The sequence below is a fragment of the Dermochelys coriacea genome, chromosome 1 (assembly GCF_009764565.3).
Source record: "Dermochelys coriacea isolate rDerCor1 chromosome 1, rDerCor1.pri.v4, whole genome shotgun sequence".
In the NCBI taxonomy this organism is placed as follows: Eukaryota; Metazoa; Chordata; order Testudines; family Dermochelyidae; genus Dermochelys; species Dermochelys coriacea.
Genome location: NC_050068.2, coordinates 123,815,871 through 123,835,204, shown reverse-complemented (window position 1 = coordinate 123,835,204; position 19,334 = coordinate 123,815,871). Strand labels below are relative to the sequence as shown.

General features: G+C 39.5%; 1 protein-coding gene across 1 annotated transcript in view; it reads right to left on the bottom strand.

Moving 5' to 3' along the window:
• LOC119849888 (cohesin subunit SA-2-like) overlaps positions 1-19,334 on the bottom strand; it is a 110,892-nt gene that overhangs the window by 68,481 nt on the left and 23,077 nt on the right. Inside the window, 7 exon segments of the mRNA XM_043495771.1 lie at positions 2,359-2,438; positions 3,845-3,943; positions 9,683-9,806; positions 10,474-10,547; positions 11,981-12,132; positions 14,188-14,392; positions 16,657-16,728. Of these exon segments, the coding sequence (XP_043351706.1) occupies positions 2,359-2,438; positions 3,845-3,943; positions 9,683-9,806; positions 10,474-10,547; positions 11,981-12,132; positions 14,188-14,392; positions 16,657-16,728 (806 nt within the window).

Sequence of the window (19,334 nt, the reverse complement as noted above, 5' to 3'; positions counted from 1 at the left end):
AGCAGGGCTCAGAGTGACTAGGAGTGCTGTTGGCTCTGCAATAGATGGAGCAGAAACAAAGACAACAAGTATGTGGTTGCTGGACCTCTGCCATGGCTTCATAAATAAAATGAATGCATGTTTTTGTTGATTAAGAAATATGTTTTATAACGGACAAGTGTTGTTTGGAAAACTTCTTAGGAGGAACTGCGCAGTGCTGGAAATCCAATTTTAAAAACTTTGTTTAGAAAAGGCTTTCCTAAAAACACAGACAATCAAACTTTTTGACTATAGTTAGCATTCATGAGTTTAGTGAGAACATGAACCCAACAATAAAGCCGGAGAAACTAAACAGCTGCAGTGCCAATATAGCACTTGTTGGTTCAGATACAGAACAAGAGCAACCTTAACTGGTTTAAAGAGTCATTGTATTTTAACAATGGTGCACTACTGTTCCTAGCACAGGGACATGTTATGCACATAGATGCTATAACAAAGTACAATGCAATATCTATGCAATATGGAAAAGCAAATGTCATACAAAGTGGTCGTTGTGTTTATATTAGCAGTGGTAACCTACCTACTATTAGTGTCATTTAAACAATGATACTTCCAGTAAAAAAGCAAGTTACGTCAACAATGAACATATACAATGGGTCCAATTCTGTTCCCATATATAGGCTGGTGTAAGCCTGGAGTAATGCCACTTAAGTGGGCGGAGTGTCAAAGGAGATAATAATCACTTCCTGTGATTATAAAGCAGCACTTCAGTGCAAAAGAATATTCTGGTACTGTAATGCAAACAAAGGTTCCTAAATTAAACAGTTACTATCCAAGTTGTGCAGATTTCATCTCTCTGGCCTCACGTAATCGTGGGTATGTCTATCCTTGAAGCTAGGGGTGTGATTCCTAGTTCACACAGACACACTCATACTAGCTCTCATCGAGTTAATGTGCTAAAAATAGTGTAGGCAGGAAAGCACAGGCAGTAGCAAGGGACAGCAGAGGCTAGCTGCCCCAAGTACAAACACGCCTGGACCCCAAGCATATGTACTCGAGTGGCTAGCCCATGCTCCGGGTCCTCACTGCCTGTGCTACCACAGCCACACTACTATTTTTAATACGCTAGCTCGATCAGAGCTGGCGCAAGTATGTCTACACAAGCTGCAAGTCAAACCCATAGCTCCAAATGCAGCATACCCTAAAACTGCTTGCAAGTACCAGTGTCTGTAGATAGGTAGAAACCATCCTGCATCTTTTGTTGCTTTCACAGATTCAAACAATTACTTTCACACGAATGACAAGTGGGGGCGTGCGGGAATACTTACAGTGGGCCTGGTGTACAGTTTAATATACATTTGCCTAATCATTGGACTTATATGCCTATACAGAAGTGGTTTTAAGTATGAATAAAATCCCTTTTGACCTTAAATGAACACAGATACAAAAAAGCCTTGCTCACTTTATAGGGAAAAAAAGTGCACTCCTTTTACAGTGATACTTGCACTACCCTGATCAGAAACACAATAAACAGGGGAGCAGACGAGAAGAAACAGGAAAAGCAGATTTATAAGGACACATTTACACTTGGAAATGTACTGAAATAGCTACTCCAGAAAGACAATAACACACAGGGCCTTACACCAAAATAATTATTTTGGAATAGCTATTTCAGTAAGTTTCCCAGTGCAGACAATCCCTATTGAACTTCTGAATGCACTGCTCATTCTGAAGACTGATCTCAGCAAATCACAATTCAGTCAGTCAGTCTGCACTCAGGGTTCTATGTCGCTGGTTCAATAAGAGTGAGATTTACTATATCCAGGTCAGATTACTGGTCCATCAAGTTCTACATCCTTCCTCCAGCAGGGACCAATACCTTGTGCTTCAGAGGAAAAGCAAAGCCCATAATGCACCTGGTCAACTGTGCAATGTTGTACATGGATGGAAGCCATCTCCCCCTGGCCACATGCAGGAGTCAGCTTATACTTTGAATCACCAGAGGCTCTGGCTCCTGCAGGATCTTAAAATCTGACCAGTATCTGCAATGGGATGCAGAGTCTTTATACAAATTTTTAAAAAGTGCAAAACAAAAAGGGACAAAGAAATCTCACTAGTCCCACATTTTAAAAAATACCATTTATAAAATAAACATGATTCTCCAGAATGTGTTATAATGGATAACCTTACTTAAGTACCATTCTAACTTTAGTCATGGACTTCTCAACTGACTTTTAGCTTGCAGTTATCCTGTTTACCCATGTCCTGCAGGGGGCAATTGTTTCTGAGCACATCATCAGTAATAAAGGATTCCTCAACTGGTTACATCTGGGTCTCGTTGCCATTAAAACAAATTAGAACATTAAAAAAATTATTTACTGTGATATAAGCATCAAGAGTTTCAAGGCTTGAACTGCTACTTCATGGTCCTTGTCCAGAGTCATGGACACAATTCGATCCTAATGGATGTAAGACAACAATAAAAAGATGTAACACTTTTTGTTCTGGACAAATATTTATTTTGCTACAGTTAGATCATCTCCACTATTAACAAACAGACTTATTTGTATTGCAATGACTATTTCCTAAGAGACATAAGGCAATTTGCTTACCACCAAGTTGTTCCATCATTATGTTACATTTTTATTTGAGTTAATTGACCAATACGAAATTTGTGTAGATGCAAGTGTGTCTCCACAAGAAACTGACTGCAGCTCACATATTAAGAATGATTGGCCACTTGTTTGTAAATGAAGAACAATTAGTAACAATATGCTAAATCAGGATAAATTCTAAGATACAATGTTACATAAATCATTTCTTTACTCAAATGTGAAAAAATTCTGGAAGCCATAACCCTGCTAAAAAGGTAAGTAGATTTTGGATCACGAGGCTGTTTAACAACGCACAGCAATACTACACAGATTAGGGCAGAAGTACAGAGGACTGCTGTAAAACTATTTAAAATATGGATTGAATTTAGATAGGCAGAATTTAATTTACTCAGATTGAAACTTGGCTAAAACATGAGAATTATGAGCCTCCTCATTCAGAAAGTGCCATGGGATTTTTAGTGACTACGAAGAGTCAAGTCCTTGGTTTTACGTGACATCCAAAAGACTGTATCTGCAGGCCTCAGCAGAAGAGTATGCACTAGCTGGGGCATTGGTTCAGTCCTCCGAAGGAAGAGTGACACCTATGGAGGCATAATACCACTTTCTGCAGGACCTTGGGTTTTCTTATCCAAGTACTGACAAGGCTAGCTAGTGACAGTTGATGAAATCACAACCAAAGGTAACATTAAAAAGTAGAGTGCTGACTGCCTGAACTAGCCTGTACGCGGCAACATGATCAGTGCGGTGTAATAGGGACACAAATGGCCTCTGCTCAGCTCACCCAACAAATGCTCAAAAGCTATCCATTTACTGCCTAGCATTTGACTTGTTCAGACTGGGGACAGGAAATCTTTCTGCAAGGATCACAGAGTCATGCTAGATCAGCACAGAATCATACATTCCACTAGCAGTCTATGCAGAATCACCCAATCCAACATCTAACATACAAACTCAGTTTTGAGGGGGATAAAGGAACACAGGGGACTTTGGGATGCCAAATACTCCTTGCCAAAAGTATCCTGGCCAAGAGGCTGGACATGGCTGTCTGCAGAGCCTGCCAACCCCATTTTGTTCGTTGGCCAAAGCAAAACCAGAATGTTCTCATGAATGAAGAGCAACATCCCACAAACTCCCCCACCCAACAATCCTAGCCTGTCTAAGGGACTGACAGCCAACTCTGCTCAAAATATCAGATCCTCTGTAGCTAGCCAAACTGGATTTTAAAAATAGAAAATGGTATTTCCATTTACCTTGAATCTGCTAGTAAAGAGATCCATTTTGGATACCAGCTCTTTTCTGTTATAAATTCCTTGCAGTCCCAGCAGACACTTCAACCGCACTTCAGGTTGCTGTTAGACAAAGAAGAATCTGTTAAGTGACAAATCTTTGGCACTGATGTTATTTACTGATGATTTGGTGGTCATCCTATGGTAATGGGAGCCCTACAAATGCCTATGATGGACAAAAACTGCCTCAATCTCCATTACCAGACAGATCTATAGTTATGTCACATATGCCTAATAGCATGCAATGTGCCAAACTGAGAGGTGATCTCTAAACTCATGTTACACTCCCATAAAAATTATAACCAATTACCAATGGGAGTGCAAGGAGTCCACGATCATATAAATCCATGCCCAGTGTGTCAGAAGGTGAAGGTTGGGGATGGTCTTCTTATATCTTTCTGCTATTTGTTTTTCTTGCAACACTTTCCTCAGATATGAGTTAAACCAACTTAGAGTCTCTTACGGCCCCAAGACTAAGTGGGCCAAATTCAGAGATAAAATGTATGCACGTTATACAATACTAAACTAGTCCAAGTCAGTATGAGGGAGTTTGTGTTGACGCTGGGGCACCCAGTGATGGTTTTATGTTACACCATCTAGACTCCCTCATACCAAGTCTACACTGAGAAATTACTTCAGATAAAAACACTCAGAGTAGCCAAGGGCTGTCCTGTTTAACACATCACATCGACTGGCTGTGACTAATCCTAGAATCCCCTCTATTCCCTCCCAGGGTTATCCACAACCTGCTGACATGTTGATAAATACAACAGTCCTTACCTACTCTGAGTGCTAAGACATGTCTGAGCTCACGTTGGTTAAAATATGTTCTAACATGATACAATTTTCCAGTGTAGACAAGTCCTCAGGCTCCCTTCTGTATTTGGCTAACAAATATAGTTGGTTTATACCAAAAATATTTATGGGTTTTATAAAGATTTACCTCATTTATTTCTCTGTAAGTCAATACTACTGTTCACAATGGTTCTATAAAAAGAATGCCCTTTTCCTAGACTTTGAAATGCCTCAAGTGTAATCCTGCAACTTTAAAAGGTCAAAACCTTTAAGAATATTAAAAGACAGTCATTCTGGGGCTCTAAAGCAGAACTCACTGAGCTCTGCTGAACTCTCATGGCAAAGGGTTTCTGCAGAGCCCCTGCAATAAATTACAGCCTTGTATTCACTATCATCTCCTTCATACTAGATTTCTTTTTTTTCATTTCTCCCTCTAACATGGCAGGAAAATAAACGAAACCCAAGCAGTGCAGATGTCCTACAAGGAGGCTATCTGTTACTGCAAGCTTCCCATTCTTCTGCTTAAGACAGAATGCAAACTATGCCATGTAGCAGCAGGCATTGACTAATGAGTCTGTGTAAGGTGCTTTTTAGTTAGAAATATAAAATGAAAGACCACCAAAGAATACGGACACTGATTTTCAAGTTGTCTAATTTATCCTTCTCTACCTTCACATTCATCAGGCACATTTCTTGAACTTTGCTCACCTCTTTAAAATTTACGGCCCTATTTTCACAGGTGGACTGCTGCACCTGTTGAAGCTTCTTGCAGGATGAGTGCCCACACTTACTTACCACTGACTACTACCTGGCATACCACAGACAAGAGCTGTGCAAATTTATAAACACGCTCAGCAAAACCACTGTACCTCAATCCCAGTCCCACCTCACACTGTTCCATTCCTGGGCTGTAATCCTGAATAGAGACTACATCTGTGCTAAATTTAAGTTATGCTGGTTGTGTCAGATGGTCAGATATTGACTGGAGCAGAGAAAAATCATTGTCATTTGCATTTGTCAGTCAGACAATATTGGAGCATAGATCTGTAGATAGGAAATGTTAATTCCTAAAACCATGTCACCTGCCTTTCCTAATCTCCCTTCCCACCTCAAATCTCTCAGTTTAACCCTACATGTATTTTATGTGTTAAAGAAACTACAGCTAGGGACTAAGAATGAACAATCCATTTATCTCCACTACCAGTATTTTCATCATCTTTTTTACATTTCTTTCCTTTGTTTTAAGCCACATTTCCTGCCCCATTTTCCCGTTCCTTAGAGCGAGAGTTTACCCATCCCGCACTGCTTTTTCCATTACTTAAAATTCTTCCCAAATGATCTCAGCAGCTTTTTGCTACAGCTAAAGCCTTCTTTTCTTTTACCTCACCAGAATCGCTATTTTTGTCTCTCTGATTCTGCAACAGGGACTTAGTTTAAAATACTGCTGATCTGTGAAAAGAACCCAGCTCACTCTCCCCACAGCACTGCCAGACTAAAACATAGTGAACACTTTTTTTGTTCAGAGAAGTCAGAGACTAGGGCTGAGAATACATGCAGGGAGTAGATCTGTTGAACAATAAGATGCCAGTTTTACAGAGACACTGTTGCAGGATGCACATGGGGGATGTCATGACATAGAAGTTTCCATAGAAAGAATGTCAAACCACACAGATGTCCTGTCACGGACAACTTCTCAAACTAATTTGAAATTAGACAGGAGAAGGATGATCTTGTGGTTAGCTCCCAAGACTTGATGTCAGGAGGAGATCTGAGCTCTTTTCCCGCTTCTGCCATATTTCCCGTGCAAAGCAGCAAGAGAATCATTGCATCTCTGTGCTTCAGCTTCCCCCTCAGTACAAGGGGATCTACCTACTTAGCACTTCTCTAGGCACCTCACAGTAGAGGATCTCAAATTAGTTTTGCAAGGCTCACAAGACTGGTTTTGTTCTTGAATCTTTTCTTCTGTAACGCAAGCACATTTTGTTCCAAGAGGGATTAGATTTTTGTAATGTTTTTTTCTAATGAAAATGCTACGTTCTAGAAATAAAAGCATCACACAACTCCCTACACAACTCAAAAGCGAGGCTGACACATGTGGATGTCCCAAGCGTGTGTGTATGTAGTACACCTTTTATTTTCCTTAGAAAATCAGTCGTCCTTTCTACTCCTTTCACCTACCCCACCTCTGTTCACCTCCATTTTTCAGCCTCCATCCCTCTCACCTCCCACAGGAATTTTTTTCCCTGCCCCTTTCTTTTCTTCTTCTTTCTAATTGCTCATATCAATACATAGGAGCCAAACACTCACTGGAGGCATCAAAATGACACTGAGTGTCAAAATGCACAATTAGGGGCCCAAGTTTGAGAAATGGGATGATAGTTCTTTAGGAAGGGGGTTAACTGTGTAGTTATTGTTACTGAATGCTGTTGCCAGATTTTGCATTATTTGTATTTAGTACTAGAAAGCAACATTTATTCCTGTCTTCTAGAAATAATTAACTACTGAAGTTGTTCCAGCAGAAAATTATACCTTCGGGACATTGTTTCACAATTCTTACTGGGACACAGACAGACTTTTCATTTTTTTTTATTTTGAACTCATTACCACTAAGAGAAATAGATTTGGGGCATCCAGTTGGGTGTGGGAAATATCTTCTATGCCAGCACTAAGTCTGCATTATAAATATATGTCATGTCAAAATGGAATCAGAAGGGTAAAATAAGTCATAACATGCAAATAAGTCTTTGAAGACCAAATAAGTGTTTAAACCTTTTTTTTAAAGCCTCCCAGTGACTGACTGAGTTTAGTCTATACTTAGAATGCCACAGGTTATCTGGGCTACATTTTCCGGTAGTTTAAAACAATTTTGTGGTTGTTCAGATTTGGGCCCTAAAATTATTTGACAAATGTCTCTGGAACTATATTCCCAAATGACAATGATCTGGGTACACCCTCCCCCACAAAAATGGGAAGGAATAGCTTGCAGTATGTTTTTTAAAGCCAGTACCGCAATGCAAGATTGGTATTGTAATCAGTCAACTGGATGGAGATGAAATCCAGAGGCCTTCTCATTTTCTCTCACTTAGTTTTTGCTACAGTGATTGCTTCCAGTTAAACATTTTTTTCTAAAAAGCAGCTGTTTCCAGTCTCCGGTAAAACACAGCAGATGGGTTGTGTGCTCTAGCCAAAGACACCAAATTTCTAGAATTTTCATTTTGTACTGCACTGACAGCAATGTCACATATTCTAAGGGAAAAATGGAAATTCTGTGTTTGTAATCTGAAAGATCTCTCAACTGGCCATACCTTAAAAAGTTGATATGATTGATCTAAGAAACTTCTCTAGACTCTATGGCTACATCTACACTACATACCACATTCAGTGCCCTGAAGCGCACATCTAGCTACACACCACAGGGAAAAGTGTCCTCACTGCAGTGTGCTGCTACACATGTCAAAGAAAGGCTCCAGCAGAGGGGAAGCAGCAGAGAAAGGCTTCAGCTGCTCCCCACTGCCAGAGCCTTTCCCTCCGGTGAGGAAAGGCCTTGGCGGGGGGAGGCAATAAGGAACAGTTGAGCCTTTTCCCCACTGATCCCAGCCTCTCTGTGGAGCAGGGCTTCAGCAGCAGGGAGCTGACATAGCCTTTCCCCACTACCAGAGTCTTTTCCTAAGGAGGAGAAAGGCTGCAGTAGCACGATACTACTCTGCTAAAAAAGCAGTGTAAATGGAAGGCAAAGCTTGGGTTAGTAGAAAACATGTAGGGAATGTACTCGGCTTCATTCCCACACCCTTCAGGCATGTCTTTATTCTACTGACTTAATCCATGTCTCACCATTTACTCACTCTGCTGTGTATACCCATGGAAGAGGGGCTATGTGGGTATGGTACATGCTGCCAAAAGAATCCTGCCATTTAAATGTGCCCTAAAAGTCTTTGTGGGAGAGGGGGCTGTTATTGGCAAGTTAGTTTCCTTTTAAAGAAGTTTAACCACTGCTTATATACTTATAGCATGAAACACAAACAACATGATTTGTGCACCCTCTGCTGGCTTTGCAGTTAACTAATATTCTATTCAAAGAACTATGTGTCATCATATATAATCCTGATGCAAAAGAAAAGAGGTTTTGGCTATATGGGAGCTATATAAACTCATTTTATTTATTTTAGAAGATGCCCTACAAAAGTAAAGTACCATACTCAGTAATTAACCATTCACAGCAAATACTGCCTCTGCCAGGCTATTAAGCACACACTGGTAAATTTGAGAAAAATATATGTTTACAGGATAACTTTTTAAAAAGCTAGACATACTAAGTTCATCTCTGCTCTAAAACAGGATAACTGCTAAACAGAAGAGGACAAAAGCCTTGGGGGTGAGGGGAAAGGAAAACATTATTTGGAAGATTTTAGGAATATAAGAGGTAATTAAAAGAAACTGAACTATAACAAAATAGTTGAGATTTTAAATAATATTTTCCAAATGTTCTTATAGCTCCACTTGTTTTCCAGTTCAGAAATAAAGAGTATTGTTGTCTCTCTCTATGAAATAATATAATTTAACAAAGTAACAATCGTCAATCTTAAAACAGAAGTTTACCCTACCTCTAAAATTGTACATACTCACAGAGGATGTATTCCATGTCACTACTTAGCAAGGATAGGTTTTAAAGTCAACCTACCCAATAAAGTGAAACATTGCTCGAGGTCACATACATATACATCCAGCAAAGCTATACATACATACATACATACATACACACACACACACACCATGGATCAGTGCCGCACACTTTCACACAGCTTTGCGCGTAGAATGGATAAAAGTGCTTTCTATTACTTAGTGGTGTAAGGTGAGTTTTAAAACAAAACATAGTATTGGAGGAGGGGAGACTTTTTGTCCACGTAAGAATATATAACTAAGTTGTTTTAACTTTTAGAACAATTTTTTTTTAAATCTTGAACTTTCCTTCTGTGGGAGATAAAGGGAGGAGGAGGCGAAAATCCTCACCTTATCATACAGCATCCATCCAATATATTTCAAGTAACTATCATTTAAGAATGTATCAGGGTACATTTTCATCCAGCTGCCAATTTCTTCAATGCAGATAGCCCGGATCTCAGGAATCACATCACTGTAAAATTACAAAGCTATGTTATAAACACATTTATAAATACCCAAAAGATACCAGGTTAATTATTTGCTTTTCCGAGCAGGAGATCAAGAGTTGCAGATATACATGCAATCCCGAGTAGCATCTTAAGTGTCCATTCAGTAACTTTTAAACATGTCTTTAATCTACAAATCCCCTACAAAGAATTTGTTAGTGTTTGAAAAATAAAAACCTGTTAGCTATACAAGTTGCAATTATTTTGAGGGTTTGAAAGGTCTTTCAACCATAAACTTATTACTCTGTAGCCAGAAGGAAGAAGCAAACAAAGGAGTGGAGAATGAGTGTACATAATGAAGGGGTTACTTTCTAAGCCTAGATGGGTTCTTTCAAACAATTCAGTATTATGTGCTTTTTCAGAACAAATTTTTACTGTCCCTTGGATATTCATCTTGATTTAACTGGGACACTTTGCATGAGATTTTTTTATGGGAGGCATGTACGCTGTACAGACTTATTTTTATTCCTTTCTAATACCTTTTTTTCAGAGAGGGAAGTTAGATTGTCAACTCATCAGGGAAGGGACAGTGGGCTCCTATGTGTTAGTACAATATGCAGCACACTGGAGTCCAGTCTTGATTAAGGCCTGTGGGTGCTATTTCAAAAGCATATAAATGATAAATATTCTTACCGATATCTCTGTAAGAATGTCCCTTTGAAAATAGCATTCATCATATTCTCTATTTCCAGCGGTTTCTGTTCATACTGAAAATACCAAAAATTGAAAGTTCCAAGTAGGGAATATGACAAATCCCCTTTATATAAAATTCATACCAAGGTAACCACATTCATGTTGTTATACTGGGTGCAAACCTTACTGTTTGCACAATTCATCAGTACAAAAAAAATGAGCCTGTCTACATTAGGGATTTGATGCGGCGCAACTACATCAAAATGAAAGGTCATTGGATTTCAACTATGAATCCAAGTACTAAGACACTTCACATAATATATTGGTTGAGGAAAAGAACCTTGTTCTAGCAATACACAGAAGGAATGATACATGCCATTACACAATTAGTTTGCATGTGTAGGTCTAAGTTGTCTTTGTAATACACTTGGACATATGGTAGAAGAAAAAAGTCAGAAGCTGGATAAACCCCAGAATACCTCTGGATGAGGTAGTCCAGTGGGCACCTTGATAAAGCCCTGAAAACTTGGTAGAGGTCTTCAGAGACAATAGATCATTTAGTCATAATCTATTATTTCTCTTTAATAAAGGTACCATGAAGGTGACAATTAATTTCCCACCCCACGCCTCTTCCCTCTCATTTGCCCAAGAGACCGGGATTCGGAAGCTAACACTTGCCCTCGTCTGTCTCTCCTGTCCTACCCAGCCACCTTTCACCACAGAAGCTGCCTCCTCTTACAAATACAACAATTGTACACATGATGGAATTCAAAGATTACATCGGAGGTACTTGGTTGTGAGTTTAGCAGGGCAGGGACTCTCTCTCACATTTGTGCCTCAACAAACTATGCCAGCACGTAAAAGATAATTTTCCATGGTGCGGGATACTGCATGGACAGTAGGGGAGTCACAAGAGTCTGTCTGGGTGACAGAAAAGGAATAATGGAGTCCGGGCAGCAGGAGAGAGATGAGTCATAGTTTAAATTGTGGTCACATGACATTTTAAGAATCCTTTGTTCATAAAGTGATAAATTCCAATATCCTTGGTCTAATTCCAGAATATAATCTGAGCAAAGACCAAAGAATTTGGCTCATGGTTTGTGGGAGCCCAGTTTTGTGTGTGCATGCATGTGTATGAACAGACATTAAAAAATTACCAGATGCACACAGAAGAGATGCCAATTCACCAGCTAGTCACATCCCCAATTTTGAGAGGCTATCATCAAAACAGAGACCTCAAAGAATACTACGCGTTCTACTGCTGCATAATGGCTACAGCAAGTAGTAATACGCAGATCAGTTGTGTGCGACATGTCTGGAGTGCTTGTCAGTATAGCACTGAACCTGGTAAGTGAGAACTGCTTTGCAATCTATCATTGATGATGCTTAGGAAATATCACCTCACTGTATTTCAAAAGTGTGAGAAAAACATGTGTAAATCAGCAGCCAGAAAAGAGCCACCTTTTTACTACATCTTCACCCATCCCAAATAACAAACCTGACTCACCTCTTTCCTTTTTCTCTCTAATTGGTCCAGTCTGTGATTGGTCCTCTTGACAGAAATCCTGTTCTTCTCCACTTGATACAGCCTTTGAGCGTTACATTTGCTGACATCAAGATTTAGATTTACTCTTACAAGTGCTGTCAGAAGCTTCAACGCTGAAAAGGAAGAGAAACCAAATAAGTAAGCCTTAGCTCAGTGGTACACATTATAAAGTATATTCAACATGTTAAAACAAGTGTACTGGTCAACCTCAACCCTGCTTATATTGTAAGATCACAATCCAAGGTAGGAGCAGCAAGACGACAGATGTTGGGGTAATATTTCATTTAAATTTACTACTTGGTTTTGAAACAAAAGAGTTGGCAGAGGTGTTTTATTCTACTCCTGGTGACATACTTCTTTTGGTCCAGCTGATGTTGCATGTTGCAGATTTCCTCTGTAATTTTGGACAACAATCTAGAGCTATAGGATAAGTGCCTTCCTCAGATGTGAAGAAATGTAGCAACATCAGTGCAAGAGCTCAGGACCACATGAGCCAGAGTCTGATGGTCTTTATGAAACAGTATAAAGTGTGTCTACTTTTGTTGATTCAGACCAATAGCTAGATTTCCATTTGTCAGTGGGCACAGATAGCAAAGGCAAAAAAAAAAAAAGGGGGGGGGGAAGAAGGGGCTGTGCTGTGACCAATTGTTGGCTTTTTTAAAAGTATAAACTCACCTAGATACTGTCATGCTGTGCGACATAAGAAAGCTACAAAGGTATTCATTTTAGTAGGGGTATCATAAAAAACCTCTTGAATGACAAGTTTCTTAGGACAGCCTCATAAGTTTTAAGATCCTCCCTTTTATATTAATTATATTCACTCAGTGGGGATGGAAGGAAAATTAGTGACAGAAAACTAACAATGAAAAGCAACTACTGCTTATGCATAACTTCCAGTACATAGCAGAATTCTGAAGTTAATTATCTCAGCTGTTACAAAAGATTTTGCTAAATATTAAAATGCAACTGATCTACTTTACAGATAATCTACATTCCAAGCTTCCTCTTCAAACAAGAATTTTGGGGTCTGAGATACTCTTGAATGTATTTTAAATATCTGTGCTTTTCTTAAAGCCAGCAAGATACCTACCATGTCCAATGCTTCCAAATTACATTTACACATGCTAGTATATAGGCTTGTTTCATAGAATATCAGGGTTGGAAGGAGGTCATCTAGTCCAACCCCCTGCTCAAAGCAGGACCAATCCCCAATTTTTGCCCTAGATCCCTAAATGGCCCCCTCAAGGATTGAACTCACAACCCTGGGTTTAGCAGGCCAATGCTCAAACCACTTAGCTATCCCGTGGATAGAATTTTTATTTGACATTTTATACTAATATGTGTAAACAAAGGACAAAGATTGCATATGTTGCTTTTGCCTAGTCAGATGGGTTTGTTAGTACAATGGGAACAGATAAGAGCAGTTAAAGTGTTACTCGAGAACACACTTTAAGATTGTTTAAACCCCTATTTTAAGGCAAGGTTAAGCAACCAGTCGGGAGGGGCAAAGGAGTTTTGGGGAGTGAGGTATATAACACTAAAAGACCAAAGAAATGCCTGTCCCTGACCGTACCCTCACTCCTCACCCCTCCCATGGGGTACAAAAGAGGTGGGACGAAGACCACAGACGGTACATTACCGTAAATTGTAAGGGGTGGGACTGTGGGCATGCATTGCAGGTATATTTTAGCCTGCTAAAGAGGAGGAGGTAGGAATAGGGACTGGGACACAGGCAAGGCTCTGCAGTGTCAGAGCTGGGAAGGGGGACATGGGGTAAATGGTCTGCGGTGTCAGAGCTGGGAACGGAACAGTGGGAAACAGACTCTGCTGGCATGTAGAGCTATGGACATGCTTGCTTGGAACTAACCCCAATAAACATCACATTGCCTACACTTCAGACTTCTAGTCTTCTGCTTTCTGTCTGCTGACAAGAACCAAGGGAGAGGGTGAAGGGAAAGTCCTCTAACAACACATACATGCAGAAGGAGGTTATTAATACTACAGTAGCAACCATAACGTGCTAGGCACTGTTAATGTACAAAGGAAGACAATTCCTGCCTTGGAAAGCTTACAGTCCTTTTTACGTTTGATCAGTTTTGTAAACACACGAGTCACCAAAACCTATAGTCTCTGATGAAAACTGAAACAGCAACGTGAATTGTATTTACCTGCTAAAGTGCTGGTGTGCCTAAATGCTCTGACCCTGGAGTCTGCTAGTCCTGTAAGCAGTGAGATGACTGTGTCCATCAGGTAACTATCATAGAGGATGCTGTACTGACACTGCTGGATTAGCACTGCAGTGAACTCACAGAAATTGGCCTTGAACTTCTTCCAGTAGGGTCCCGGTTTGATGAGTGGATAGTCTCCATTGTCCTATATTAGAAGGAAAAAATAATTATAAAAACTGAAAGTCCCATTTACTTTTCATTTGTGCTGCTTGTTTACTACCTGCATTTCTCCCACCTGAAACAGTGAAGAAATACGTCAATTTCAGTTTGGCGTCAAGTGAGATTCTCATCAGTGCCATATGAAGGTATTCATATTCTAGAAAGTCCTGATGCTAACCTTTAAAGCCATCAATGGACTGCAGACTGACCATCTTAGAACTCACTGTGACATTCCCAAGGGTGCAATCTGAACTGCTGGACTTCTGTGTCCATTTAGCTCTCCAGCCTGGGATGCCCTTTACACTGCTTTGCTGGTGAACAGCAACCCCCTCCAGGCTCTGCTCACACATAGCCACTCACATGTAAAATCACTCCCAGATGAATACATGAAAGCCCAGTCTCAGCCTTGCTCCCCCAAAACGTGTCTCTTGTACTGCTCAGTAGCCTTCTGGGCAGTACAAGCTCATAGATATTTCATCATTCTAACACTGGGTAATGATTATGCACCAACCTTGTTGACCTAAGTAGAGATTTCAAAACACTTCAACCAAAACACACTGGTTTAGATAAAACAATTGTATTAACTAGAGAAAAAGAGAGATTTTAAGTGATTACAAGTGATCAAGTCAGAACTGGTTACAAAAGAAATAAACGGATAAACAAACAAGAAAATTCCTAAACTTTACCAAGGCTAATACATTTAAAAGCAAAAAGGAATTTTTCTCACCAAAAGCATATAGCAGTCTATAATGGCTAAAAAACCTCGGGGCCAGAACCACTCCCCCAGTTCAATTATGCTTCTTTTGTCTTTCAGTGATCTAGCTACCACCAGTAGAGATGGAGAGGAAGAAGTGACGTGGAGGTCACTGCTTTTATATCCTCTTCTCTTTGAGAATTTGCCCCTCCCCTCCCCCTGTCGGGGTATAGACTGTGTATATGAGATTTATACCATCACTGGGATGAAATGTAAGTGTCTTGTTTATGTCTTCTCCCCAGCTGGTGAATGGCCAGTTAAGTAGGTCATAGCTTTTTAACAGCTTGCTGCCGTGCCAGTGCATCTTTGTCTCTGAGAAAATGGTTTCTGGGCATTACCCAGAACAACATATTGCAGTAACAATCATATAGCAAAATCTCATAATTTTACACACATTTCAACAGGATAAGAATATTCAGCAGATTATAAATTTTCAAATTATACTTCATAGGACATACTTTGTACACAATATATCATAATCATATAAAAGTGGTGAACGTGGGGTACAGAGCATCTCATGGGATACAGGGTGTCACATTCACTTCTTCCCACAATCCAGTAGATAGCTCCAGTCAAGAGGGACACTATGGTTAATTGAGAGTAAAACTCTCAGGGGCTTGGCAATCTACTATGGAACCCTATCACTGTAGAGCAGAGAAACACAAATCATGCCACGGTTAAAAAACAATGTAAGACTCTCTGCATACAGTGCATACAAGCCTTTACTGAACAACCACAGCATCTTTCCTAGAGACATAACAAGAAAACTAATTAGAAGAAAGAGGCACAGATGATGGAGGGCCTGGTCCTTTGGGATGGAATTGCTACTATCTGTATACACGTCACTATGGCGATGGGCACATTACAACAACATAGACAGCACAATGCTGCAAGCTATTTCTGATATCAAACACCGAAGAGAAATAGTTTTTGTTTTTATACATTCTATTGCCATTTTCTTTTTAAAGTTGCAGAAATTTCTTTTAGTCTTCAATTTTGCAAAAGACTATTTTAATGAAACCTAAAATTTGAGCCAAATTTCACTTGACAGTGGCCCTTCCAAAATATTATCTAAAAAAATAATTTTTTAAGGGTGTACATGGGGAGAACACACGCATAAGTAAAGCCAAGTAGGTTAGCAGGGTGATGGAAGAAAGCACAGTTGGATACTGTACTAGATTGACACATTCCATTCAAACAGATGTTTGAACAGCATATGCCTATTGCATCTCACATAGGGCTCAATCCTGCAAGGTGCTGAGCACTTTCAATTCCTGTAAAGCCATTGTGTGCTCAGGTTCTTGCTGAATGGGGTCCATCATACATCAAGAACATTTGTTTATTTAAAGCAATTCTGCAGTCACGCAGGCAACAACACTGCACTTGACTTTCACCACTGTTCCATTGGACTGCACCATTAAGCAAGTACAATTTTCACATATATGCAACATTTGAAATCTTTACTTCAAGGATATTCAAGAAATGCAGCTATTTACCATGTCCACTGGCCAAGTAACAGTCAGAATCCAGGGATAGGCCATAAATTTCTTGTATTGCAATCCTGTTTCCTAGAATGCAAGAGACAACATTATAAAAGCTTTTGATGAAACTGCAGAAGTGATTCTGAAAGATTTTAGGTTTCAGAGTAGCAGCCTCTTGTTAGTCTCTAAGGTGCCACAAGTACTCCTTTTCTTTTTGAAAGATTTTACATACACAAAAGTACCCATTGTGAATCATGTTTTAAGATGTTGGGAATTGGTCCTGCTTTGAGCAGGGGGTTGGACTAGATGACCTCCTGAGGTCCCTTCCAACCCTGATATTCTATGATTCTATGTCATTTAAACTTGAGATTGTATACATCTCACATACATGCACACAATCCCCTTTTATTTGGCTTGTTTTTAGCTAAAACCGATGTGTACTTCAGTAAAAGACAAATGCAGTTTTTTTAAAAAACTGGTACTCTTGTAATAACAAGTAGTCAGTGCCAAGTTTCATTTAAACATCAGGTACTGAAGTGTGCAAGCTATAATCTTTATTGTTTATTCTAAGAGAGCATCTGCTTCTCCCTTAGAAATTTAAATATGCATCAATCTGCAACATTCAGTTATTTGCTATTGTGAAATAGCTGACCCCCAAGAAATGTCCCAAATCAAGGGTAGGCAAATATGCTCACGTTTGCAAGTGAGGGCAAGCCGTATTTCAAAAACCTAACAGCTTTATCAGTAAATCCCAGTTTCACATGAATTTAGGCATTCTTTGGAGATTATTATCTTAAAAAAATAGCTAAATGATATTTTGAAAATTCACCACACTCTGGATTCCAGTGTCCTTTAGACAATACAAAACCCTCATTAATTATTGTGCATTTCAAATTGCACTGAAAAGCACATCTGTGGTGGATCTGAAATGATTTAAACTTGTTTTAAATGTTTTCAATCACATTGTATTTTGAAGTTGCTGGGCAGCCACCTGAGCACTTTGCTGGCAAGAGAAAGTGAGCATTTTGGCCCTATTCCTGCAAACACTTGCTCACATGGTTACCTTTACTACCATTAATAGTCCCATCATTTCAGTGATTTGACAAACTGCTTAATCTTAATCTGCCTAATCTGCTCCTCAGAAGTGTTACCACGCTGAAATCTTTTCTCCATTTCAATGGGACTACTCAAGGTAGTAAAGATAAACATATGTGTAACGTACACAGGGCCTTAGGCATACACATTTCACACAGGTTTCAGACTAGCAGCCGTGTTAGTCTGTATTCACAAAAAGAAAAGGAGTACTTGTGGCACCTTAGAGACTAAAATTTATTTGAGCATAAGCTTTAGTGAGCTACAGCATTGGTGGTTCAGTAATGCATCTGATGAAGTGAGCTGTAGCTCATGAAAGCTTAAGCTCAAATAAATTTGTTAGTCTCTAAAGTGCCACAAGTACTCCTTTACATTTCACACAGAATACACAGCTGCGTAGGGCACCTGAAAATTTGGGGCACCACTGGGTCTTAGTGTCCACCTTCTTGGCTTTCCTATCCCTGTTCTGACCCTTCCTGCAGGTTCCCACAGCTGGCTGCTGCACCCTGGTGACTTTTACTCCGGAGGGGATCTAGTAACTTAAAATTGAAAAAGACTTCCAGCCTGCCAAACCTATTAGCACAACACTGAAACTGTTAAAGAGCCATGCAAGTGGTAATGAAGGTATTTAACAGGCATTTGCCAAACCCCAGGTATACACTGCTAGTTTCTGAGGGCTTGTCTACACTTACATTTTATAGCGCTCTAACTTGCTGGCTCAGGGGTGTGAAAAATCATCCCCCTGAGCACAGCAAGTCTGAGCACTTTAAGCGCTAGTGTGGACAAGCTCCCAGAGCTCAGAGCTAATCCCTCGTGGAGATGGATTACCAGGACCTCACTTGCACTTCAAAGCACTGCCACGGGAATGTTCCTACTCAGCACTTTGAAGTTTCCAGTGTAGCCATGCCCTGAATTTACTGACAAAAACAGTTGTGCATTACTGTAATATTTACTCAGAACATGTTAGTCTCTAAGGTGCCACAAGTACTCCTTTTCTTTTTGCGAATACAGACTAACACGGCTGCTACTCTGAAACCTACTCAGAACATGTTACTCTACAGGACCTTAGTTTAAAATTTGCTTTAAAAATATTTCATTAGTGAGTTGGTGAAGCTTATAAAATCACATCTCTAAAAAATCCTTGCATAGATTTTTAGATGCCCAATCATCTTTTGTCTTAAATGCTTGGATCTTCAGACATAGTTTTTTAAATAAATCCTTCAAAAGACCACTCGTAGCTAAAATACACAATTTAATTTTAATTTCTATAGTAAAAGAAACTTGCTTCCAAAGTCTTCCTGTCCTTTCTGTCCATCCCTTTCTCCCTTCAGCCCCTTTTGCTATGCCTAAAATCTTTGAAAACATATTTTTTAAAGTTGGTGACATTTCATAAACATATTTATTGTTACAGAGATCACACAAAGTAAATTAGTGTTCCCTTTTCCTAAAAGCAATGAACATTGTTATGAACACACTAAACCTCTGTGACATGATTAATTTAAAATAGTATCTTTGTTTCAGTGAGTTAAATACGTAGTAATCTGGAATGACTACTTTCTGAAGACTTATGAGTACATTTAAAATATAAAATCAGCTTAGAA